At 44.1% G+C, this 26,343-nt stretch overlaps 2 protein-coding genes across 5 annotated transcripts in view; one reads left to right on the top strand and one right to left on the bottom strand.

The window, feature by feature from the left end:
- The window catches only part of B4galt6 (beta-1,4-galactosyltransferase 6), a 67,574-nt gene extending 56,899 nt beyond the window's left edge, over positions 1-10,675 (top strand). For 3 of the 4 annotated variants that reach the window (XM_059246079.1, XM_059246081.1, XM_059246082.1), the window contains 4 exons: positions 2,055-2,242; positions 5,339-5,461; positions 5,641-5,742; positions 6,015-7,499. In XM_059246079.1, coding sequence (XP_059102062.1) covers positions 2,055-2,242; positions 5,339-5,461; positions 5,641-5,742; positions 6,015-6,162 — 561 coding nt within the window. In that variant the 3' untranslated portion in view covers positions 6,163-7,499. Of the gene's footprint in view, positions 1-2,054; positions 2,243-5,338; positions 5,462-5,640; positions 5,743-6,014; positions 7,500-10,430 lie in introns of those variants that run through there. The other variant, XM_059246080.1, reaches the window with a different exon arrangement.
- Positions 10,676-17,299: 6,624 nt separating this feature from the next.
- Ttr (transthyretin) lies at positions 17,300-25,649 on the bottom strand. The gene is made up of 4 exons (XM_059246731.1): positions 25,571-25,649; positions 24,461-24,591; positions 21,445-21,580; positions 17,300-17,548 (listed from the first exon to the last, which is right to left on the bottom strand). Exons 1-4 carry the CDS (start codon positions 25,637-25,639, stop codon positions 17,441-17,443), a joined length of 444 nt encoding a protein of 147 aa, XP_059102714.1. The 5' UTR covers positions 25,640-25,649; the 3' UTR covers positions 17,300-17,440.
- Between the last annotated feature and the right edge of the window lie 694 nt (positions 25,650-26,343).

The raw sequence follows: 26,343 nt of genomic DNA, 5'->3' as shown, positions 1-26,343 counted from the left end.
GACAGGGGTGACCAAGAGCGTGAAGCAGCAGGCTGGATGAGAGCCACATGGCTGGCCCAAGAGGACAGTGGGGATTGAGCTGAGGAGACAAGGAACTGAGAGAGGATTTGAAATGTCTGTAATTATATCAGTTACTAAAGGTATAGCTTATATCGACTGTCCTTTCTAGTTATACATAAAACTAGTTCATCTCTTCCACAAAGAAAAAAATCAATTCACTCAGCACTGAAGAAATATGTACACAGTGCTAATAATGTACACCTCATTAATTTAACCAAAAATCCAAGGCAACCATATTGGCAGGTAGAAGGGAAAGGCAGCGATATGGTTTAACCCCTCTGCTTCCAGAGTAGGAAGTCTAGAAAATGTCTAAAGTTAACCAAGCAAGAGATAGCATTCAGGTGTGGACAGGGACGCCAGAATAAATATGCCGAAGAGTTGTAGCAGTGCACTGTTGGCTGATGAAGATGGGTTAGATTCCTCTGAATAAACCTCTGAGTATCGTGTCCACATTTAATAGAAGCAGATTTTAAGACCGTAGAAAAAACAGTTTATCAAAGCCGATACTGATGTGCCAATAATAATGTTGTAATTTCCCTTCCTTTCCTTATAAAAGCAGTGTGCCTTCTGTGACCTGTGCCCCCACACGGAGTGATGTCTCTCCCAAGGCCACTCTCTGATGCCGGCTGCACTGAGTGGTTTCTTCACTCCTGCCAAAATCCTGTTGTTGGGGAATGGTTTTGTAAAATTTGCTAAGGCATTTGTAAGTGTCTTTCATCTTCCTTAGATGCCGAAGCAAGCTCTGCTGTTTGCAGCCGACTTGTATCGTCATGATAATAAAGGAATGTGGTTGCAGTAGAGGACCTTGGATTTTACGTAATAAGTTCCTCTGTTGTGTCCGTTAAAGTGTTCTTGTCTTACGATAAGCAGGAACAGAGGGTAAAAAAAGAAACTGTTGCAGTGCACTGTAATGTAGGATGTCCACAGTAGGAAGGAAGCTGGGTGTGTGTTGTCGAAAATGCTCTCGGTGGACTGTAAACATCAAGGCTTCAAAGTCCTTCAGAGTACATCTGTCCTTTCAAGAGGATGCCCATCTTTACTATGTAGAGAACGGTCTGCTTGTGAGTCCCCTTCAGTTTCCTGCCTTCATCGTTTCCCCATCCCCCAGGTCAGGGAGCAAACCCAGGATTCCAAGCATGCTAGGCAAGCTTTCTTATCACTGAGCCACACCCTCTCCCTCCTATCTTAATAAAAATTGTTTGTTTTTATTACGTTAAGTGGGTGTGTGCAATTGAGTGCAGGTCCCGAGGAGGTCAGAGACGTCAGACTCCTTGGAGCTGGAGTCACAGATGGCTGTGGACTGCATGACGTGGGTGCTGGGCACACACTCCGTGCCTCTGTAAGAGCAGACGGGGCTCTTGGGTGCTGAGCCACCTAGCTTCAGAGCACCACCTCGGTCTTCATTTTTAATACCGTAGACAGCAACAGTAGAAAGGACTTTCTTAAAGTTGTTTTTATGTGTTCTTTGGTGTAATTTTTCTATTTTATCTTTATTTTTTTGGTCAGACATAATCTGTGAGCTGGCATGTTTGAAGTAAAGCAGAAATACAAGTTGATATGTTCACATATTTGCAGTGTACCAGTAGAGTGGGTAGCAACAGCTATCCGGTTTTCTTCTTTGTCATCAAAACGCATCCTAAGTAAATTTAAACAGTCTGCAGCCCCGTGCCCTGTGACAGCATCATCAGTCAGTGGCATTGTACACATATAATGGCTCTCCCCAGGTGTATCGCCCCGTGATAGAGCAGCCATAATTTGTGTATGACTCTGTAATGTCTGTACAGTGTTGGTCACTCAATGACACCTCAGAACGAACCCTCCATTGGTAAGTGGTGCCTGGCCATGTTTGGAAAGCCTGACATATGCTTCTGACTTGTTTATTTCATTACCAAGATATAATTATTACTTGACCATGATACAACAAATTAAGAAGTGATGGAAAATATCACATGACCAAGTCTGAGTACATTTCTGATTTTCTCTGCTCTGTGGAGACCGGCACACAACCGTTCAATCGTGCGATGCTCTTTAATGTGGGTTTCAAAGAGGCCATGAAAGACAACGCCTGGGACTGTGTGATCTTCCACGATGTGGATCATCTGCCTGAGAATGACCGGAACTATTACGGATGTGGAGAGATGCCGCGTCACTTTGCAGCGAAGCTGGACAAGTACATGTACATGTGAGTAGCACTCCACTCTTGATGCTGTACAGTGTGCTGGGGCTCACTCTGAGACTGCTCAGGACCCTGAGGGGTATCATCCCCCATTCTAGCATGTGCTAGGGAGCCAGGACAAGGACTTGTTTGTCCATTTGCGATCCCACAGAGGTTGAATGTGGCGTGGTGGGAAAGAACCTGGCTCCTATAGTAAGCACATAGATTTAAAAGTGAGTTCTTACCCCTCAGGGCTTACTTAGTCTCAGGGTCCTCTCAAGGTGGCTTTTCTTTTCCTTGGACAATTGAGACCATCTGTGGGGCTGCTTTCTGGGATCACATACCCTAATCCTAGCTCACTGTGTGCCAGCTGTTTGACCCATGCTGGTTCCTTAGGGATGGTTCAGCGTCCAGACCTGCCTTCTGCAGACCACCTGCTCTGTAATTATATGAAGCAAATGTCCCCCTCCCCGTGTGCGTGTGTGTGTGTGTGTGTGTGTGTGTGTGTGTGTGTGTGTGTGTGTGTAGGCAGGTATAATGCACGTATGTATTTGAAGGCCAGAGCTTGCTGTCCTGTATCTTCCTCAGTTTTTTTCCATCTTATTTTTTTTTATTTTTATTTTTTTGGTTTTTCAAAACAAGGTTTCTCTGTGTAGCTTTGCGCCTTTCCTGGATCTCGCTCTGTAGACCAGGCTGGCCTCGAACTCACAAAGATCCGCCTGCCTCTGCCTCCCGAGTGCTGGGATTAAAGGCGTGCGCCACCACCGCCTGGCCCCCTCTTATTTTTGAACCTGGAGTTTACCAAGTGGTTTAACTGGATGGCCAGCAAGCCTCGGGGACATGTCTCATCCCCAGAGCTGGGACCACCGGCCCAGCTTTTTATGTGGGTGCCGGGGATTCAAACTCAGTTCCTCATGCTTACATTGCAAGCACTTTGTATAGTGAGTCATCTCCCCAGCCCCCTTGAAATACCTTCATTGCATAAGTAATTGCTACTCTAAGTATACACTCTGAAGCGGTCCAGTCAAAGTTAATGATCCAGTATTGACAGAAGGTTTGGGCAAAACACAAGCAGATGACTCAGACGGGAACTTCTTAGTTATGCCTTACCATGGATAGTGCCACCTCATGTAACCAGATAGCTGCCTTTTTTAAGGGCAGTTTTGATTGGCATATCCATTGCACGCACACACTGACACGGAGACATTCTTGTGTAAGTGCATCACACTGAGGACTCTGTTCTCCTTCCTTCCGTCCTCTTCCCCCTCCTGATTTTCTCATTCCTTCCCCAAGAGAGTCCCACATGCTCCCACATAGATATGCTCTTATGTATCTCCATAAGGGCTACGGTTCTGCAGGTGAGAGAAATTGTGTAATGTTTGTCTTTCTGAGTTGGACCTATTTTGCTTAATATAATGGTGTCTAGTGCATCCATTTTCCTCTGAACCACTGGTTCTCAGCCTGTGGGTTGCAACCCCTTTGGGGATCAAATATCAGATATCCTGCATATCAGAGTTTTACGTTACTACTCATAACAGTAGCAAAATTAGTTACGAAGTAGCAATGAAAATAATCTTATGGTGTGGGTCACCATAACATGAGAAACTGTATTGAAGGGTCGCAGCATTAGGAAGGTTAAGAACCACACTCTAGGGGCTGGAGAGATGGCTCAGAGGTTAAGAGCACTGAATGCTCTTCCAGAGGTCCCGAGTTCAATTCCCAGCATCCACATGATGGCTCACAACCATCTACAATGAGATCTGGCACCCTCTTCTGTATACATAATAAATAAATAAATCTTTAAAAAAAAAAAAAAGAACCACACTCTAAACAGTGCAATTTTTTTTCTTTTATGGCTGACTAAAAACCCACGTATTTTTGCACACATATTTTAAAAAGTAGCAACAAGTGCTGGTGAGGGTGTAGGGAAAAGAGAAGGTAGACATTGCTGGTGGGAATGTAAATTAGCCCCGCCATCGTGGGAATGAACATGAAGCTTCTTCAAAACCAGCAATTCCTGGGGCATAAGTCACAGCCAATCCTTTGGAGCCCTCCAGAGGTTTAGATGTAGGTGGAAGCTTGTTAAGAAGTCACAAAGATGTAAGTAGAGGATGGCAGCAGAGGGATGGTGGTGGGCAGGAGGATGCTGAGCATGGCTGTCACTGTGAGCATCCTTCTGCCCAGAATGCAACCCCCAAAAGGTTTCCTGTGATAGCGCCCCCTCCACAGGCACATACACAAATAAACAAATGTAATAAACATTCAAAATGTTTCAGAGTTTGACCAACTCCTTGGTATTTGAGCTAGAGAAAGTAGGGAAACTAAAACCTAAATTAAAAAGAAGGGGTATTTTTTCCTCTGAAGACTAGCCCATTAAAAATAACTGTATTTGGAGCTGGCGAGAGGGCTGAGCAGGCGAAAGTGCTTGTGGCAAGCCCGAGGACCTGAGTTTGATCTCTGGGACCCACGTGGCAGGAGAGAAAGCCGACTCCTACAAGTTGTCCTCCTACAGGGCTCCTACAAGAAAACCTGACCCTCTACAGGGGCAGCATGGCATCCCCCATAATAAACATGTGGAAAACGTTTTAAAATTATATATTAAATATCTACGAGTATTTTGTGAGTTTAATCCAAAGTGATAGAGTAATTTTACAAATAGCATTTCATTTCAAAATTAAACATGTATTTCTTCCTGATTTATATTTATTCTGTTCCATGTAACAAATAATATGCTTATAAATAAAATCAGTTAATATTTTAAAATGCTTTTAGCTTAGCAAGATCTAGCATTCCATTGACAGTTACTAGCATGTTTAAACACATTTTTTGGTGTGAGAATAATATGCACTTTTTGAACCCTGGGCTTTGAGTCATAAAACAAAAGTACTATTAAATTTCAGTTGCCATGCATGTTTTTATTTACATTTAGTACTTGCTTTGCTGTTCTGTGAGAATGTTTCATTTCTCTGGTCACATTTACCAGAATAATTTCCCCCCTCTAAATCGGCTTGTTTTTGTGAAACTAGAAGTGTGTGTCAAAGCTTTATGAGAGGTGGAGCTGACTTTATGAGTGGCTGGCTATCCTGGCTGATGTGGACCACTGGGTCGTGATCTCTTTTGCAGTCTTCCGTATAAGGAGTTCTTCGGTGGGGTGAGTGGCCTGACCGTGGAGCAGTTTAGGAAGATCAACGGCTTTCCCAATGCCTTCTGGGGCTGGGGAGGAGAGGATGATGACCTTTGGAACAGGTACGGTGAGGCACAAGTTGCTTAGTAATTGAGTTTCTAAATTCTGTATAGTTTGTAAATCACATCTGCCTCTTCTAAGAAAGGAGACTTTGGGCTGGAAAGTTTGGAGTTCTTAAATTTGTTTTTGTTCTCGTTTTTTGTTCTGAAATTCATTCAGTCCATTTTATATTGCCTTGCAGAGTTCACTATGCTGGATATAATGTAACCCGGCCTGAGGGGGACTTGGGAAAATACACATCTATCCCTCATCACCATCGGGGAGAAGTACAGTTCTTAGGGCGGTAAGTTTAATGGTCATCTCGAGACTTCCGGGCTTGAAAACTAATATACTGCATGTTTAAAGAAGATAAATAGAAGGAAGTTACTTCCATGATCAAAGGTCTCTTTAGCAAATGTTTCTGGATTGCTGTTATAGTGTGTGTATGTGTGTGTGTGTGTGTGTGTGTGTGTGTGTGTGTGTGTGTGTGTGTGTTGTGTATATAGAGAGATACAGACAGATAAATGTAGACAATATATGTTTATATTCTTATCTAGTTTACTGCTTTTTCTTTAGGTATAAATTACTAAGGTATTCTAAGGAGCGTCAGTACATCGATGGATTGAACAATTTATTATACACGCCCAAAATACTGGTTGATAGGTTGTATACGAATATATCTGTAAACCTCATGCCAGAGTTAGCTCCAATTGAAGACTATTAAAAGAAGTCTCTCGTGGTGGGGCAGACCACAGTGCTGGATTGTGAACTGGGCTTGGAGTGTACTCTCCATGGATGTTAGAGATTGACATGTCTCAATGTCCCAGTCTGTGGAAAGAGCCAGCAGTCCTTAATGTTTACAGCGCGGGACTCCATACCATCACACTCCCCCACTCTCCTCCCTGCTTTGGGGCATCCTCCATGGCAAGCATTGTAGAGACCTGAACCCATTGCGTGGGACTGGAAGTGAAGAGAGCTCCCTACAAAGAGAAGATTTTTTTATACTGAAATCTATAATTTAATTCAAGAGAATGCTTTTATTTCTGTTCAAAACATATTTTGTACATATGTGATGTAAATTAAATGTGTTCAAATTGTTGAAAAATAAGATGTCACAATTTTGCATGTGATTGGTTATGCCTTCATTGGACTTTTATAGACATTTTTTTATTTGCATGGGGAAAAATATGTAAATCTATGTCTCGAAACAAAGGTTCAGCCTTGTATGGCGTGCAGGAAGTGCCAGCGATGGATACAGTAACTAACTGTTCTGCTGGTGTTCAGCTTTAGACATTCGGCCTCCTGTGGACGCAGGCCCAGCCCTCTGAGGGCGCGGAGGGAAAGAGGGAAAGACGCGCACAGCTTTTCTTCCTGCCAGAATTACCTGGTTTTGTTTTGTTCTGTTCTGTTTTTCCCTGCTTGCAATCTCATCAGATTTTGCCAATCAACAGCCATACTGTTTATGCGCACTGCATGAGTATTACCAAGAAAACCTTCAAAGTTGTGAAGTGACATGCTGTACAGGACCTCTTCACGTTAAATGTCTCTATGTACCTCCGATGTAAGTGTCAGGGATCTTGTGCCTCAAAAAAAAAAAAAAGTTCCCAAGGTTGTCTTTATATACTGTATTTTTTTTTCAGTTTCATAATGAACAGCATTATTATTTCCAGTTAAGAAGAACAAAAGAGAGTATCTTCTTTTAAAAACTTTTTTTAAGAATGAACTTAGGGAAAACCCAGTTGTGCTTCTACAGATGAATTCTACTATTAGATGAGAAATTAGATACTCTATTTTTATGAAGATAAATGCTTAGATTAAAAATAACTTCAACTTTAATTCTCAAACGCACACAGTTCCCCTTTCATATCAGCCAGTCATTGAAACTATTTTTTTTCACTTTCAAGAAATCTCCAGTGTTATTAAAATTTTCTCACCAAAAGTGTAATTTAATGCCACCCCCCTTTCTGTGGCACTGGGGATTGAACCAAGGGCCTCTTGACTTACCTTAAAATCGGTTCATTGAATGTGTGGATACTGTAACTTCTGAAATATGTCTCACTACCTACTCCTCCTCAATTTGGATGAGGTTTTCCATGACAAAACAACAAAGCCCAAACAGTATTCTTACTTTGAAAATGATCCATTATAAAGATTCTTGAAAAGGATCACATATTCTATGTAAGATCTTATCTCCCATACTTTCACAAATTTAAAACAGAACACCGTCTACCTGTAAAGTGAACCTTCCCCAAGAGTGAGGAGGGAGGGAATTCTGGGTGTGGGAGACTCTGCTCCCCTTTTCTATCTAGTGTTAAGAGCTTGGCTTGCAGTTGTGATCTTCTGTCATAGTTTTGGTAATGCTAATGGCCACAAGCCAAATCATACAGAAATTAAAATCCTTACCCTGTCTGTCATGACACCAGTCTTTCCATGTTTATTCTTAGAAGTGGTTCTAAAATATTTACCTTTTAACTTTTTTGTTACTCAAAAGAGTGAAAAATCAGAATTTCTGCCGATGAAGATATTTGTATGTTATCCATTTATTTTTCTGTGGCTAATGCAGTATTTAATTTGACAGAATGACAGCAGATTATAATGTTACTGTTGCTGATGGCTGTGAGACAGGGATACAGGCAGGTGACCCAGAGCTGCTCCCTCCTCCCAGTGCTGGGGAAATTGACACCGTGCTGAATCTTACTGAGGAAACACATTTTATAATGTGGACGTTGGGATACCTTTTTGAATTGATACACAGTTCACTGTTTCAGGAAAATTCAGGACCCCAGGTAATCTGCCTTACTCTCTTGGGTTACATCTGGTATTAATATGGCTTCAGGAATTGGATGTAAGTGTTTTTGTTCTGTTTTGGTGTTGAATCAGGTGAGCCAGCCTATGAGAACCACCTCACCATTTTGTTTTCTATTTTGCTTTTTAAATTCAGGCCCAGAATTATTTTCAGTTATGAGCAGTGACCTATATATGTTCCCACGGATGACAGTTTTGCCCAGTTACCATGGTCACCTGGCAATAAATCTCTTCCTTACATATTAGCGGAAGCAGACAGTCTGATACAATCACATCTACCCCAGTGGTTTTCACTAGGTATCTATTTCCCATCGGCTGCCTTGCCAACTGTGGCTGCTTAAAAGTTTTGTTTTGTTCCCTAAACAAGTCAAATGAGAAAGTTGAAACTTCTCTGAAGTAAGGAAGCTGCCATCTGATAACTCACCTGTCAGTTGTCTTAGTCTCAAATCCAGTGTGGACACAGAGATGCCGGGAGGTCTTCATGGCCCTGGGGAAATCATATGATGCCTTTGAACTAGAGAAAGAAATCATGACTGATGGACTGTTTATCAAAGAAAAGGAGAAAGTATGCGCATTCATTGTAACATTCTTTCTGGTTCTCAGTGAAGATGTCGTTTAATTCTTTGCCAAAACTAGGGTTTGAATGAAGTGACTTTTTTTTTCCTTTTTATAAATACATTTTGTGCTGTAGATCTTTGAGCTGGCTCAGAGTAAAGGTGCCTGCCCCAAGCCCGGTGGCCTGAGTTTCCTCCCTGGGACCCACAGTGTAGGAGAAGAGAACCTACCCCTGCAAGTTGTCCTCTGACTTCCATATGTGTACACATGCACATGTACACACACACACACACACACACACACACACACACACACACACAGAGTAAATCAAAAAGTAATTAAAAATTAAATTTCTGTTTGTATTTTATGAAAAGGTATTCACTAAGAAAATCTTATTTATAAAATTTAAGTACAGAATTATCTATTAAAAACTTACATTCCCTGTAACCATCTTAAAACAAAATGGAAGCATAGCCAATATAATAGTCTCCCTTTGGAGACTCTGAGAGCCGAAGCAGATTCTGTGTCATTGTATTGGGCCTCGTCCTGTTCCTTTATATACCTGTCAGATAAACAGCACTCTAGATTTCTTGCCTTGGGTTTGCAAATTGTCAATTGAGAAGCAAACTGTCACAGTGTTGTTTTTCAGGAGGTGGAAGTGTACTTAAGATTATTTATTACAATATAAAATGCTTCTATGTAAGTGCATTGACGTAAATGCTAGTGATTCCTTGCAATCTTTTTTTTTTGTCTTGTTTTGCTTCTCATGGAAATGTTTGTACTTTTTTTATCATTGTCTTTTATGAAATATAATGTTCTAAAGACTTCGTGTGGTGATGTCATTGTTTTCTCTCAGGATGTCCTGGGGATTATCCCCCCTCCCCCCCCACTCCCCACCCCCATCCCAATTTTGGATGTATTATTGATGACTTAGTTGATGTTAAGGGTGCACTCTAAAGATATGGAGCTCAAGCTTAAACACCCTCACTTGGTGCTCATCATAACTCCCCCAACCACACTATGATTTAATACTCATCCATACACCTGGTAACCCATAGTATCAAGAATTAGTCAGGGTTGAGATGAACGAGTGGGTCCAGTGTTTTCCCCACAGATGTGAGGATCTGAGTTTGTCCCCAGAACGCATGTGATGCCAGACTTGGTAACACATGTCAAATCCCGTGCTGAGATGGGAGATGGAGACAGAATTCCTGGAGGCTTGTGGGACAGCTGGCCTGATGTTTGCAACAGTGAACAACAAGAAGGACCCTGACTTAAACAAGGTAGAAGGCAGGGATCAATATTTGGAGTTTTCCTCTGACCTCCACCTGCAAGGTCTCACACATCCCAGGCTGGCCTTGAACTCACTGTGTGGCCAGAACAGCCTAGAACACCCTATCCTCCTGCACCCACCTCGCAAGGGCTGGGATCTGACTGGGGAGATGACCCAGTCAGGGGCACACACTGCCCTTCCAGAGGACTAGAGTTCAGTAAGCACGTACCAGATACCAGATGACAGGAGTGTACCAACACGCCCAGCCTTCAGACAGTCTTAAATTATATTTTGATGTCCTTGAAGGATGTTAATTAATTTAATTAGTTTAATCTTCAGTGTTTCATCTTGTGTTCTAGAGGCTCTTGAAGGAGTAGCAGCCAATCTGACCCTCAAGGAACATCCGTCTTCTGAATGTAAAGCTGATAAGAGTGGGTGGACCTGAGGAGCACATGCCATCCACGAGGCCGTACTTGCTCATGTGTTTCTGAACCTCACTGTTGGGGTGACTTCCATTGGTAGACTGCTTCCCAGCCGTAAACATGAACTCTGAAAGGGTAGTTGAAATGACTGTTCTTCTGCAGTAGACCTTGATGGATGGTAGTGAACTCTTGGGAAGGCTCTCTGGGAAGACTCATCCATGATTGACAAAGGTTTGAATTTGGGGATCATCTGTCATTAGCTAGCAAACAGTAAGTAAGCTTTTCAAGTTGGGCGGTTCTTGGTTTAGTGAGGAGGGTCCTAGGGATGATTAAATAAGCTAACACTGGGAACAGGCCTGACATTCCCAATGAGAACTAGATTTGTCTGAAGCCGCTTCTGGCTTTATGATAAATAGCCTTTCTTCTATGCCAATGGCCCTGGGTTATGTTTGGGAAATATTTGACATGGTGTTCTTTGATTATCAGAGATGTTGACAGAGGTTTTGCATAATTATACAAACAATTAGTAAAACTGGCGAAGGCCCACGATCAACATGTGTAGTAGTCGTAGAAGAAATGTGACAACTAACAGGTGCAGTGCAGTTACCTCCCCGCCAGCTGACGCAAAGGGCCATGTAAGAAGAAAGGGAAAGAACGTTTCACATCTTAACCATGTCATGTCAGTACCATTGCTCAAACATTGCACACACGCACACATACACACATATACACACACGCACATATGCGCACACCCACATGTGAGTGAGACAAAATGTTTATGAGTTCTTTTTGTGGTAATCTCTCTCACACCTGGCCTCTCTGATTTTCTTATTTTAATGTCTTTTGAATATTTTGTAGGCTCACAGGGCCAGCTTACAAAATGGTTACTGAAAAGACTGTTATTTCATTTATTATACTCAGGAACATCTTAAACTCTTTCCATTTAACTCCTCTTTTGATTCTCACATCTCTTCAGAAGTGAGAGCAGGCTTGGGAGTGAGAGTAGATTCATTTTGCAGCTCCAAGAGGGTCCCGGGCAGAGGAGAGGGGAGACTCCTGCTTATTCAAAAGGAACCAGAGAAGGGAAACCATTGAAGGACTGTTGAGAATTTGTAGAAGTCCATACATCCCAGGACTTATCAGCCTACAAAATCCTTTCTAGAAGCCAATTTGTCACAGGAATTTTTTTTCTGAGGAAGATGTGAACGACATCCCCTCCTTCCTCTAAAGATGTTAATCACAAACCAAAGTACATTCTGCCTCAGTTCACCCTGGGAGCCAATGAGTTTATTAGGGTTACGTACTTAGCAGGGGGGATGAGTTACTGAGCAGGAGCATGAGTGACCCCCTAAAGCAGCCACACTGGAAAGTCTCCACCACACGTGGATGATGGCCTCATTGTCACCCCATAGATGGAGCCTCTTACCCCTAGTTTTTCCCGGCTTATATACCAGCTATGGACAATTAAGGCAGCCTTGCATACAATGGCTGGAAAGAACAGCCAGATACTCAGGTTGAGGGTTCCATGACCTGCTCACCTTCCTGGGAGAAAATGTTAACAGTTCTGTCATGATGGACTCTCAAGAGCTGATCTCAAGAAGATGGTGACAGTTTGGCTCACAGGATAATACTTTACAACACAGTTTATAACTTTAGATTTTAATCCAAAGAAATTCAACAATTTATAAAGATTTTACCCACCCACGAGTGCACACACATACTGATGGTATAGTGTGAAGGGTCTCACTGCTTCTAAGAAAAAAAGAATATGGCATTGCCTGTATAGAAAATTTTTTATAGGGAAATAAAAGCTATCCAAAGGACTATTAGGAAAAACGGGAGGAAATAATCAAGTAATTATTTGTTAATAATGAGTTTTTAGTAGCTACTTATCTAAAAAATTCTTTTAGAAGTCATTACTGGAAGTGGATGTAATTTCACTCTATGCCCTGAAGCTATAAAGCATTATAATTACGAATCCCACTGAGGAACAAATTGAACAGGAATCATGGAACCAGGAAGGACACATTCAAGCCCTTCAATTCACTTCTTTTACTTCTATTAGATAAGAAACAGAGATAGAAAATCTCCTTCCTTCCAGCTTCCCTCCCTCCCTTCCTCCCTCCCTCCCTCCTTCCTTCCTTCCTTCCCTTCTCTGTCTTGTTATGTAGCCCAGGCTGGACTGGAGCTCACAATCCTCCCGCCTTCCCCATGCCTGCTCAATATAAATAGAATTGCTGTCTCCGCTGGGCAGTCGTGCCAGGCTTTCTGCGCCCCCCGATCCAGCCCCTTGGCCACAGGCTGAGCTTCAGACAGCCCTGACCAGTCACCACCCTCCTTACCTTCACCAGCTTCCCCAGTGCTCTGGATTTTAAAACTTTCCTAGCAAAGCTCTCCAGGCTTCTTGCCTGAAGAGGCCATGCCCCAGGTTCTAATCACCAAAGCACCACCTTGCTGTGAATATTGTCAATCTCCATCTCAAGTCCTTGGCCCTTCACTACTTTCTTTCATGACTGGGTTTTGCTATTTACTTACTTAGTAGATCCTTGTAGCTTCTAAGGGTTAGCAATTTGCCCATCTTTGTGAGGTCCTTAGTCCCCAGGAGGTCAGAATACGTTTTTCTATTTTGCCACTATGGGATTTAAAACATTTTTATGACAATGTTGACTGGCTCTCCTTCCAGCTGGCCTGTCTTACATCTTCCTGCCTTTCTTCCACTCACCCAGCCCCCACCCCTGTGTATGCATGTGTATGTCTTCATATGTGTACACATGTCAGAGGTCCATGATGAGTGTCTTCTGCTCTCACTAGCCCCCTTATTTTTTGATACAGGGTCTCTCCATGAAGCTGGAGCTCACTGATTTGACAAGACTAGTTAGCCAATGAGCTCCTGGCATTACCGCCCTAACACCAGGATTATAGGCAAGCACCACCACACCCAGCTTTTTATGTGGATTCTTGGCATCCAATCTCAGGTCCTCATGCTTACATGGCAAGGACTTTACCAGCTGATCTGTCTCTCCACCCCCTGCTCCTTTCTTTCCCTTTGTCTATAGCAATTACATCCGAATCCTTCTGTTGAACTCCCTACCCCCTGGGCAGGTTTCAATGACCTCAGTGGGGCTCTGGCCCCAGTAGTGTCCAGATCCCACTCTGTGGGTCCCCATCTCTGGTGCTTCTCTATTTAGTTAAGCTTGGGGCAGCAGAAGGACTGTGCTTTTGAAGACCCTGGTTCAAAACCTTTCCGTGACCTTTTGTTGTCCTTTTGAAAGAAGACCTACTATTTTGTCCTGGCCCTAGTCAGAAGGACAGTTCTCATAGACAATTCCTACACATATTTTAAGTTCTTGAAGTCAGTCCAGGAATGTAGAAACGGGCCCTGGTTCATAAAACAGCTTCCCCAGAAGAGGTAGCAGATTTCTCATTTTTTTCATGGTACCAAGTCTCCCAGCTGTATGTTGGAGAGAAAACCCAACTGGTCAGTCACAGGAGGTGGAAGACTCAGATTTGCCCACCTGGAACTCATTTTTTCATTCATTCATGTGTTAGTTCATTCATTAATTTATTCCACATGTTTGGAAGGGATGCTACTCCATGATGCTAAAACCTTTATTACTTCCTATGTGGTAGGTGTTATTTTCCGGGAATTGGGAAACACATCTAATGTGCTCTCCAAATGCACTTTGTTGAGGAAACCAGTGAACAGTGTTGTCCTTCTGCTCAGCACAAGTTCTCATGCGGACAGTGGTTCTGGGTTCACCTTGTAGCCTCAGCCTTGGCCTTCCTTCCCCTCATACCCTGTACCTGTGTCTATAATCTAGCTTCCTGGGAGTGAATAAGTGGCAGCAACAGCAAGTGGTTGACTGCTGAACTGGGACAAGGTGCACATCCCTAGGATTTACTGAGGGAAGCCCGTATGCAACCCATCTTCTTGCTCACAGAGGTTCTGGAATGGACCTTAAATATTTACTTGGGTTTGCCCAAGATGAATTACCATCGGTTTTGGCTTAAAATTAACTGGGGCAGCTCCAACCCAGAGAGAATGGAGAGATGGGGAAATGGAATTGATTCTAAGCTTATTTCCATTTTGAAAGGCAGGAAGGAAAACTAATGGAGCTTAGGGAGGCGCGTGTTCTATGAACTGTGAAGTAAAGGAAGGAATTGCCTGTGAAATGAAGGTTTGGGGGACATAATTCTGCCTCTGCTACAAGTTCTGGTGGATAAAATACAGCTTGAGGCAAAAACACCCTCAGCTTTCTTGTTTGACAGGTGCTGTCATAGGTTGCAGGTAGGACTTGAATATTTATGGTTAATCTTTTCAAGAGATGCCTTCACCCCTTGGTTATTCGTGTGTATACACCGTCAACTTTAGAGTTTTAAAACTGGTATGATTACATGAAATTCTGTGGTTAAAATTGAACTTCTTCTCTGTGATGACATATGTGGTTGTGATTTTTTGTTTGTTTGTTTGTTTGCCTATATTATTGTGTTCATCCCTTGGTGAGTGTGTATGTTTTTTTTTTTTGTGTGTGTGTGTGTGTGAGAGAGAGAGAGAGAGAGAGAGAGAGAGAGAGAGAGAGAGAGAGTGGGGGGGAGGGAGAGGAAGCTAAACATGGGTCTGGGATAGACTAAGTTGTTAGACAGGGTCTCACTATGTTGTTCTGGCCAGCCTGGAACTCACTTTGTAGACCAGACTGGCCTCAAACTCACAGACATCCTCCTGCCTCCGCCTCTGTCTCCTGAGAGCTGGATTCTGTTTCTTACCTGATTGCCTGGTAGAAGCGGTCTAAAGTAGATTAGAGGGGCTGATGTAGTGGTATTTGCTCCGCCCATGACCTTGGGCTATAGGACCTCTCGGAGGCGATGCTTCTTGCCATTGTATGTGACATCTTAAAAGGTAAGGGAGAAGGGTCATGAGACCTTTCTCCCCACTGCCTTCTTCCTGGTATGATCAAACTAGGTGGATTTGCTCCCAGTCAGATCGGAGGATGACTTCAGCTGTCTACTCCATTCTGTATTTGTGAGTGTATTTCCTCAATTTACTCTAATAAATTTCTCTAATACTCCTTAACCAGACTCCTGTGGATTTATCACATTTTCTGGTGCCCGACACAGGGCATGAACCCACGATCCTGAGATTAAGAGTCTCATGCTGTACTGACTGAGGTAGCCAGGCTAAACACCAGGATAAGGGCGGGGGGGGGGGGGGGAGAAAGAGAGGAGAGAGGTGGCTCAGTGGTTAAGAGCACTTCCTGATGTTCTAGAGGACCTGGGTTCAATTCCCAGGCCATCAGATGTCTGATCATGCCAGGATAAAAAAGGGAAAAAAAAAAAGGACCCATGTGACCCCTCTCCCTTCCCTTTTAAGAGGTCACATACAACAGCAGGAAGCACCACCTCCTTGGCCCTATAGCCCAAGGTCATGGGCAGAGTAAGTCCCACTACAGGCTGAGTTGCTACAAATTTGTCCCTTTGGAATTTACTATTCTTTAAAAATGTTTTAGTGATTAATTTTGTTTTCTCCAGTTTCATACATGTATACGATGTGTTCTGATGCTCTCTTCCCTGCCCTCTCTATCTGCCTCCCACCCCACCAAAGCCTCCCCAAGCTGCCACCAGCCCTTATCCAAAATTCATTTTGTTTGGTTCTGTGGCCCATTTATTCACCTTGGCTTGATGTCTGTTAGAGCATGGTGGGGTCATCAGTGGATACACAACTGCAGACAGTGATCCCCCCATCCTGAATCTATCAGTGGTAAACAGTTCAGCAGTAAGGGTAGGATCCCTGAAGCCCATCTCCATCACGCCCGACTGTTGACAGGCCCATTCTTGTGAAGAGGAACTGTTAGGGTTCTGCCGAGCTCCAGCTGCATGACCACACATGCTCAGTTCAGGAGCTTGACAAGGGGTCTTGCCTCTTACATCATTGGTGTGCGCTGATGATTACGTACACGCAGCATGGTTACACAATCTGGGCATGCGTGAGGTAGCTCTGTAAGCCCACCTGTGCCTTAAAGAGCCGTGACTCAGACCCCATCCTCTCTCTGTTCTGTTCCCTCTTCTCCCCACCATCTTTCTTTCTCTGCACGTGCTCCTTCCCCAGGCCTGGTTCTCTTCCTCCTAATAAAGCTCTGATACTGATACTGGGGTAGTCGCTGCCGTGACCTTTCCTCGTGAACCAGTGCCTGTAACCAGCGCTGCTTATCATCCTTACAAATGTGACAGCCCCCAAATGCGTGAAGCACTTAACAAAAATGCCTGAAGGACTAGTCCTTTACAGTTTGTCTCCTTCTTTCACTAAAGGTCATAGAAAAATAAAACATTTTATTTTCAGACCATGCCCTTCGGATTGCTTGGGATTGAACGCAGGGCTTTGAGCACGCTCGGGAAACGCGTCTGTGTATCTCCAGACCTTCAGACTGTGCTTTGAATGTCTACAGACCATTCCTAGCATGTGCTTTGCTTGTAAAGCACTGAGAGCAACCGCGAGCTTCCCATGATGGACAGGATCCCTTTAAACTATGAGCCAGAAAGATATTTCCTTCCTTAAAAAAGGAAGGTGGTGCACGCCTTTATTCCCAGCACTCAGGAGGCAGAGCCAGGCGGATCTCCATGAGTTCGAGGCCAGCCTGGTCTACAGAGTGAGATCCAGGACAGGCACCAAAAAAGACCAAAGGAAAAAAAGTTCTGGTCAAAGATTTTCTAGAATTCTTTAGTGGCTCTATACTATTTGGGTTTTAGGGGCAGCAGAAAAAAAAAAAAAAAAAAAAAAAAAACGAGGGAATAAAAAAGAAACAAAGTTTGAATGAAATGACAAGTGGTTTAATAGGAATGTTTCACGACGTCTTTCCGAATTGCTAACACAGTTTATGGAGCAAGAACACTGTTTCCCTGCAAATGGGCTGCTACTGCTTTGGCATGATCCTGGTCCTCCTGGGCAGGGTGCCTCACGCCTGGGGGTTGCTGACGACGGCAGTGGTGCTGTAGGAGTATGGGCTGAGCAGGGCCGCGATGGTGTAGCGGCGATGGCCAGAGTCGTTGGCTGTGAAAACCACCTAGGAGAGAGAGACAGTTAGGTTTCAAACAGAACTCAGAGGCGGGAGCCACAGTCAAAGCGTTCCCTGGAAGTTCAATGCTAAATTGATAATCTTCATTTGGTTGTCTGACTTTGAGGGGGATGAATAATTAGAACAAAATCAAATATGCTGCCTAAGTCTTCAGAGCCTTGTGCAGCTCCTAGAGAATTTCAGGAGGCCTCTCTTCAAGTTTACAACCAGTCTGGGTGGTCCTGGCCACTCCAAGCTGAGTCCCAGAGAGCTGGAGGGCTTTTGTTCACTTTCTTGGTTTCCGAGAAAAGTAGGAAGAAGGGACATACCTACGGACAAAAGACCTGTGGGGAACAGTGGTTGTCGCCCCGCCGCAGACTTCCAGACCTAGAATGCTGGCAGGAACCATTCTCCTGCAGACCTGAGTTCTACAGTGACAGCCCCACCAGGAAGGGAAGGCTCCTTGACTCCAAGTCCAGGGATTTCCCTCCCACTGTCCCTTTGCCTTTTCTAACAAGAGAAGATGTATATTTTTAGGTAAGGAACAATGCTGAGGTGTTGGGGGAGGCATCACAGGTTTCTCTCCACAACACAAGCAGCGTGCGGCTGGCGACATCGGCAGAAATGGGGATGAAAGCTTCGGAGCTCATGGAAGGTGTCGGGACAAAATGTGGATTTTGCAATTAACTAGCCACACCCTAAGTCACCAGACTTAGACATGAGTGTGTAACAGCCAAGGTGCTGGGGGTGAGGCACATCCAGAAGGAGTGGTGGGCAGAGAAGATGTGTGTAATTTTACTCATTTTGTATACAGGTTTCGGATAGAGCTTTGAACACACTTTGAACAAGTACCTCTTAATTTCTGAATGCAGGGCAAAGAAAGCTTGGATGATAGAGTAAGACAAACTAACACAAAAACAACATCCAGATAAAGGGAAGGGAGATTCATCTTAAACTCTCTGTTTTATTTATTTGTTGTTATTCACAGTGCTATGGATGAAGTCTTGTGAATGCTAGGCAAGCCTTCTGTCCCTCAGTAACAGCCCTAGCCCCTTATCTAAGCTGGCCACTAACTCATGATCACTCTGTCTTAGCCTCCCAGCATCAGAGTACAGGTGTGTGCTACTACACCCACTCTGTGAAGTTTCTTTTCTCTGTCACATTGTGTTCCAGTATCATTTGTTTCTTCCTCAAAAGTGAAAAAGAGATACTATGTGATTTTTTAAAAATCCACCAAGGCCGGGCAGTAGGGGCCCATGCCTTTAATCCCAGCACTTGAGAGGCAGAGGCAGGAGAATATCAGTGAATTAGAGGCCAGCCTGGTCTACAGAGTGAGTTCCAGGACAGCCAGGGCTACACAGAGAATCCCTGTTTCAGAAAACAAAACAAAATAAAATCCACAAGAAAGAGAGCTCAGTCAGTAAGATTCTTGCCTTGCAAGCATGAAGACGTGAATTTGATCCCCAGAATCCATGCAGAAATTCAGGGTGTCTGTAACCCCAGAACTGGGAAGGTTAAGATAGCCTGGGACTCACTGGCTGTTCAGTCTAGCCTAATTGGTGAGATTCAGGTTAATGAGAGACCCTTTCTCAAAGTTTGTGTGTGTGGCTGGGAGTGGACGGGGTTCCTGAGAATGGCATCCATGGTTGTCTGTAGTGTCCACATTCATACACCCATGTGTGCCTGCATACACACATGCACAGGACCATGCACACATGTACATAAAAAAAAAACCCACAAAGCAAAGAGATCTGACAGTGTCAAAGAACATTTCTTAATTTTCCTTGGTGTGTGTGATGTGATCCTCTGGGATGCTGGCTGGGAGGAAGTGGCCAGCACTAAAAGACTGCAGCTCTTTAGGAGACGTTTATCAGGAGAGGAACAGCCAAGAAGACTGTGGCCACAAGCACTGTGTGCCTGCCAGCACTGGAGGAGGGGGCACTCACACCCCACTTCTCACAGTCTCCGCTCCCGTGTGCCAAACTACCTCTGGATCCTCTGAGGGACTCACACCAGCAAGTCCCTCCCTTTCTATCCCAAGGGCACGGATGCATGGTATTACTTCCACATCTCTAGCATTTAGCAGAGTGCTTGAGGCAGGTTTTCAGTTTTTGGAATGTTTGCTGAGTGATGGATTGGCAGTGTGGTTCAGTTGGTAGAGTGCTTGCCTGGCATCGTGAAGCTCTGGGTTCAGAGCTCCAGGGTAGAGTAGCATGGCTGTGGTGGTTCCTGCCTGTTATCCTAGCAGGTGGGAGGTAGAGGTGGAAAGGCCAGCAGTTCAAGGTCATTCTCCGCTATACAGCTAGTTTGAGGCCAGTCCGGCCTACAAGAGACCTTGTCTTTAAAAAGCCAAAACAAAATAAAAATGTTTGTTGATTGAATTTTAAAAGAGTGTCAGACAAGTATCCTAAGAGGGGTAAGATGTTATGGGTGAGCCCCCACGAGTCATCCCAGCAGGCTGAGACTGGAGCAGGCAAGGGTGTAAGGGCAATTAATCCAGTGGGCAGAGGAGGTGTCCCCCAGCTAACCCTCCACATGCCCCATTCCACGAGTGTGCTGGTGCCCAGTGAGGAGGAGCTAGAGTACATCTTGGTAGATGGCAGACTCTTGACAACTGTGAACCCCAGGAGTCCAACAGGCCCCTCTGGTTTGTCTGGTAACAGAGTCTGCTGTGAGAACTGAAAGACTCACCCATGGTCAAGCCACAGAGAGGTTCCCTGTCACATTTGGTTGGATACTTTTTTGTCAACTTGACACCAAGTAGTGTAACCTGGGAAGAGGGACCCTTCGTTGAGGAGTAGCCTCCGTCGGATTGGCCTGTGGGCAAGTCTGTGGAACATTCATTTTTACTAAGGACTGATGTAGGAGGGCCCAGACTACTGTGGGCAGTGAGCACAAGAGCTGGGCTGTAAAAGAACGGTAGTTAAGCCAGTAAGCAGCACTCATTCCCCTTGGTGTCTGCTTCAGTTCCTACTTCCAAGCTCCTGCCCTGGCTTTCTTCCATGATGGGCCGTAAGCTGTAAGATGGAGCAAACCCTTCCCTCCCCATGTGGCCTTGTCGGTCATGGGGCTTCTAATAGCAAGAGACAGCAAACCAGGTCCCATGCAGAGCTATTTTTGATGGAATTCGTTATCTCCAGCTCTGACCAAGAGGCCTGGATTCCATTTCCATGACAGCCCCCTGTGTGAAATGACAGAGGAGCCGGGGAGGTGGAGCCCAGCGTGAAGCGAAGGCTCCTCATATGGTGGTGGTTGGCTTTGTGTTTTGCTTTAGCTCAGGTTCTTAGAGAAGTTGGCTGAGGCATGGAAGGCACACCAACCAACAGAGAGCCCAGCTCCAGCCTGGGCTCCACGGCATGTCCCTGGGCCTTCGCCTGCTCACAGGTGCTAGCCATGTAACCTTGATGAGATACTTAACTTCCCTCAGCTTCTTCACTGGTAAAATGGGGGCAAGACAAGGCTAGCCCTCCATAGACTGATGGTAAGGATGAAAGAGTTTTGATAGAGAAACCCCTTTGCCGTGTGGTGTGCGCTTGGAGATTTAGCTCTTCAGCTGTTATGATTTTGAATGTATTCTCATTCTGTGCATTGTCAGGAATTGTTTACCCAAACCTCTGGGGCACTCTCTTTGGCTATGAAATGCCCTCGGTGGTATCTGGAAGCTGCCTCAAAGGCAAACATTAATATTCCTTCAACAGAGAAACGAATTTACATAAATCACACTGACCATAAGTAGCGTGATCAGGTTCTGGCAATGTCGCCAAATGAGTTTTTGACAAACTCAGGAGATTTGCTTCTTTCTGGCTGTAGGATGGGGAAGGGTCCTACTTTCTTCTGATGCCCAAGAGTGAAGTGCATTTCCCAGAACTGAAAACAACCCCGAGCAACTGGGCGTGTCCACTCACCTCTGCGTATTCGTGGAACGGGGAAATGCCGAGGGCCTTCCAGTAGGATTTGGTGTCCAGCTCTACTCTGTACACCCCTTCTACAAACTTCTCATCTGTGGTGAGTCCGTGCAGCTCTCCAGATTCAGCGGTCTTCCTGGAAGGTACAGAAGTCCAGGAGAAGTTAGGGGGAAAGAAGGGCTACCATACACAGACATGTGTATGCATGTGGTTGTGATAGACATGTATGTGTGCATGTGTGTAACATGTATGTATTTGTGTATTTTTTTTCTATCAACTGAGTCAAGAGGGAGGAAATTTTTGTGTTTATGGTAAAATGGCAAGAAATTCCCAGAAACTTTATGTATAGCTCATTGTAGAGTTTTGTCTTATGAGAATAAAATACAGTAAAATGTTTACCTTAAAAGTCTTAACCCAAGCATGTGGGGCCCTCCTATTATCCTAGTTCTCTGGGGGTAGAGGCAGGAGGGCTGCTACAGGTTTGAGGGCAATTTGGTTTACACAGTGAGTTCTTGACCAGATGAGACCCTGTCTCAAAATTAGTTAATTAGATTTTTTAAAAGAAAGAAAAGAAAAGCCTTAAGGCCCGGGGTGTTGTACAGTGTCCAGCTCTACTCTGTACAGCTCTACTCAGTGGTAGAGTTCTTTCCTAACATTTGTATAGCCCTGGAATCAATCCCCAACAACACACACTCACACACACACTCATACACACACACACACACACACACACACACACAATTACATTCAAGGTTAATGACTTGATGAAAGTCCATGACAGTCCCTGAAAATGTCACAAGCAGCTCTAACTCTGACGTCCCCCTGTGGCAGCAGAGTGACAGGCTAGTGTCCCATGGCACAAGGGTGACTTCCAGAGGCTGTAGAAAACCTAATAAACAAAGAAGAACCTGACTGTCTTTCTTCTTTTACAAATTTAATCTGCTTGGCAATTCTTTGCCAACAAGAAACACCAAGCGACTTCCGTTTCTACATAGGCACCAGTTCCTAACGGAAACGTCAGAAACGGCTCCTCATTTCATTACAGCCAAGACAGACAAAGTGACAACTGTCTTTAGTGACTCTGATCGCGCCTGTCCCCATCTCTCCACCCCCCTTTTGGGGTGTGCACAAGAAAGAAGAGTCCAAAGAAAGCTTGGATATTTGGGTGTCGATTCTGTTCCAACTTAGACTCCCCTAACCACTTTGCATGCTGGGCTTGACACTCATATAATCAGGAAGAAATTAACAAATAGAAACTCAGTTAAAACTGCACTGAAGAAAATGATCTTCCCAATGATTGGTGAAGAACATTAGTGGTTCTTTGTATTCAATTAAAACTTAATATAAAGACTTCACCCAGGAGACATAGGGCTTAGCTGTTTCTGCTAGGTGCTAAGGGCATCTTAGATGCTTTTTCTTTTGGTTCGTTTGTTTAGGTTAATTAGTAATTTCTTTGGAATTCTTGTGGTGGTTAAAACACACACACACACACACACACACACACACACACACACACACACACACACACACACATTGTTAAGTGGCCAGCACAGGTGTGAAGTCATTTTGGCATGCTAGTGGGTGATTGTGAGATTGATCAGCCCCTGGGTTTCGCCTTGCAGCTCTCTGTTGATGTGTTTCTTATTAAGCATGGTGGCTGCTAGCCCTGCACGGAGCTACTCTGTTCTGAGTGTACATTAAAAAACTCCTGATTCTGGATAACGCCAGGAAGCTCCAGGAGAGTGCTCCAATGAGAGTCCAAGCTCGGCATTCCTTTCCTTTCAGTAATTAATCAGCACATGGTACATCCTTCCTAAGAGTCTAAGACCAGGACTCAAAGCTTGAGCATCACCCATGGGTGCCAGGGAATCTGAACACTCCTGAAATTACTTGTATGGTTTTATATGCATTTGTCATGTGTCTCATTGGTGCCATAGAGTCTGTAAGTCTCTCTCTCTCTCTCTCTCTCTCTCTCTCTCTCTCTCTCTCTCTGTCTCTCTCTCTCTCTCTCTCTCTCTCTCTATATATATATACGTATATATATACGTGTATATATATATATATATATATATATATATACGTATATATATGTGTATGTGTGTGTGTATGTATTGTGTGATTGTGTGTATTACTTTATGTAGTGTATGTGTGTGTGTATGTACACATTTGCATGACCTGAACTCAAAGCTAGATGTCTTTTTCAATTATTTTACATGCTGATTTTTGAGACAGGGTCTCTCACTGAACATGGACCTACCCATTCAGTGAAGCTGGTTGGCCAGGGAACTCCAGGGTCCTCCTGTTTCTAAGTCCCCATCCCCAGGCTGGGGTTATAAGCATGCACTACCATGCTGGGCTTCTTACACAGACAATTAATGTACTTCTTGCACAGGCTTCTTACACAACATGGGGATTCACGTTCAAGTACCCTATCTTCTAAGCAGGTGCTTTATTGACTGAGGCATCCCTCCAGTCCCTAGAGGCTGTATTTTTCATCACCTTCTTCAAGTGGGCTGTGATGTAAGGGTGCAAACTCCTACTGAAGCAGAGGAATTACTGACTCTCCTTTTCCTCCCTTCAGTCCTAGACTGTGCTCTGGTTCCTGGTCATGCTCAGCTAAGCAAAGCAAGAAAGCAGCTTTCTTAAGAAAGGTCTCTGCCCACACCTTTAACCTTCTAACAGATTCTCTGGCTGCCAGTTTTGTTTTTATAGGACTGTTTCCTTTTACTTTACGTGTATGAATGTTTTGCCAGCACGTGTCTGAGCACCACATGCATGGTGCTCAGAAGAGGATGCTGCGTCCCCAGAAACTGGAGTTACAGTTACTGGTTTTGAGCTGCCATTTTGGTGCTGGGAGCCAAACCTGTGTCCTCTACAAGAGCAGTAAGTGCTCTTAACCACTGTGACATCTCTCTTAGCTCTACAGCTGGCATGCTGTGTGTGCCAGTCTCTAATGAACAGAAGGGTGAATGGAAAGATAGAACCAATCCCATGGCAGGGTGCTTTGCAAGCTTACCCAGAGGCAAATGGTTCCCAGGTTCCCTCAGCAGTCTTTTTGAACACTTTCACGGCCACATCCACAGCAGGGCTGCCTCGGACAGCATCCAGGACTTTGACCATCAGAGGACACTTGGATTCTCCAGTGCCCTGGGCATAGAGAAGACAAGAGAGAGGTCAGTGAAATTGATCGGAGTAAGAGGGCTTGTTCTTTCTGGTGTTAGAATCTGGAACAAACCCAAAAGTACATGCTGATCCCATTATGATAACATAAGTGTTGACAATTAATGTGCTTCTTTATTCAATAAAAAACAGGCAGCATTGTTTCCAAAGCAAGAACAGCTCTGCCTCCAGACACACTGCTGTGCACCAGGGATATGTATAATGAATTTTCAAAGGGAAAACAGGCCCTCTGAGAGCCGTGGCTTTGTTCACCTCTCCATCTGAACGGAGCCACTGGAAAGGTGCATGGTACAAAAAGACAGAATGGTCTTTTTCTTGAGACCATTTTAATCAGCTGTTGCTATAGTAATTCCCTCTAGTTGTAACATAACACCCACATATTTCCTGACCCATTTAATTGTACTGATTCACTCTTCTAGAGAACTCCATCAGATACCAGAATAGAGTGCTGCTCCCTCCCCAAACAAATAATGATCAATAATACATCTTGATTAGCTAAAGAACCAAAATATAACCTTACACAATAGGTATAATAAATATATTAAATATATTTTATGAGAATTCAATATTAATAGCCCCACTGATGATGCATTTTTTGTTTTTGTTTTTTGTTTTTTTTCTACAGCTGGAGATTGAACACAGGGCTCTCCACATGCTAGGCATACACTGTACCACTACACTACATGCCCAGGACTTTTACATCTTTATTTCTGTTTATTTCATATTTTTATTATCTAAGGACATCAAGATACTGAGCATTACAGACTCAATGCACCAATGCAACAGGAGAAAGAGCCAAGGGTCTAAACTCCAGATCTTCTCTTTGGAGTTTAATGGGCATCCTTGTCCTAATAACACCAGCTAGTTGCCAAAGCTGGAGGAAGCCACTTCTCCTTTAGCTAGGTGCACCCGCCATGTCCGCAAAGGCTTCCAGAGGATCACTTACCGCAGGGCCAGCCTCAGACATAAATACCAGTGCAGCGAGGCAAAAGAGGATCAGATGAGAGGACGCCATCCTGCTAGGAGCCAGTGGACCTCTGTGAAGTCTGTTGTCAGGTGGAGGGGCTTTTATACTCCCTCCTCCCAAGCCAGGCTGCTGATCCCCTGCCAATCTGACTCCAAACCTGCTGATTCTGATTATTGACTTAGTCAACAAAGGGAGAATAAGTAACCTACACAAATATGAACCTTGTCTAGTGAGATTAGAGCAACGGAACACTCACCCTAGGAAATATTCTTAACTGGTCATTTGACCAGCCAGATCCACACAACAAAGTAATCTAAACCAAAGGAAAACAGTCTGCTTTGCTGGCTGAGGGGTCTAGAATTCTTGGAATTTCCCCCTTATTGATTTCTATGCATCTTTTCCAGTTTCCATACATTTTCATCTTTGATTTTATCTGATAGACAAAAGTTGCATCTTTTTATTTCATGTTGATTGACATCTGGCTGCCCAGGTTTGGATATAGTGCGTTAGAAAATATCACAGCATTAGCTTGTGAGCCAACAAGGAAGACCCCTTGGCAGTTAAAAAAATTCTCCAGTAGTCAAACTAAGTCATTTGGAAGATTTGCTTTTTGTCTCTCTGTGTGTGTATGACACCATTTCTCCATTCCTGGTTAAGGTTCATCCCAACCCCAGGAATAATGGTGTGTTTCGGATTGATGTTTGTGAGATTAAAATGTAAAAATCTCTACTGAGTCTCCTCACTGGGAATGC

This window comes from Peromyscus eremicus, chromosome 19 (genome assembly GCF_949786415.1).
Source record: "Peromyscus eremicus chromosome 19, PerEre_H2_v1, whole genome shotgun sequence".
NCBI classification, from domain to species: Eukaryota; Metazoa; Chordata; class Mammalia; order Rodentia; family Cricetidae; genus Peromyscus; species Peromyscus eremicus.
The sequence above is the reverse complement of the archived record's forward strand: the minus strand, read 5'-3'. Positions and strand labels throughout refer to the sequence as shown.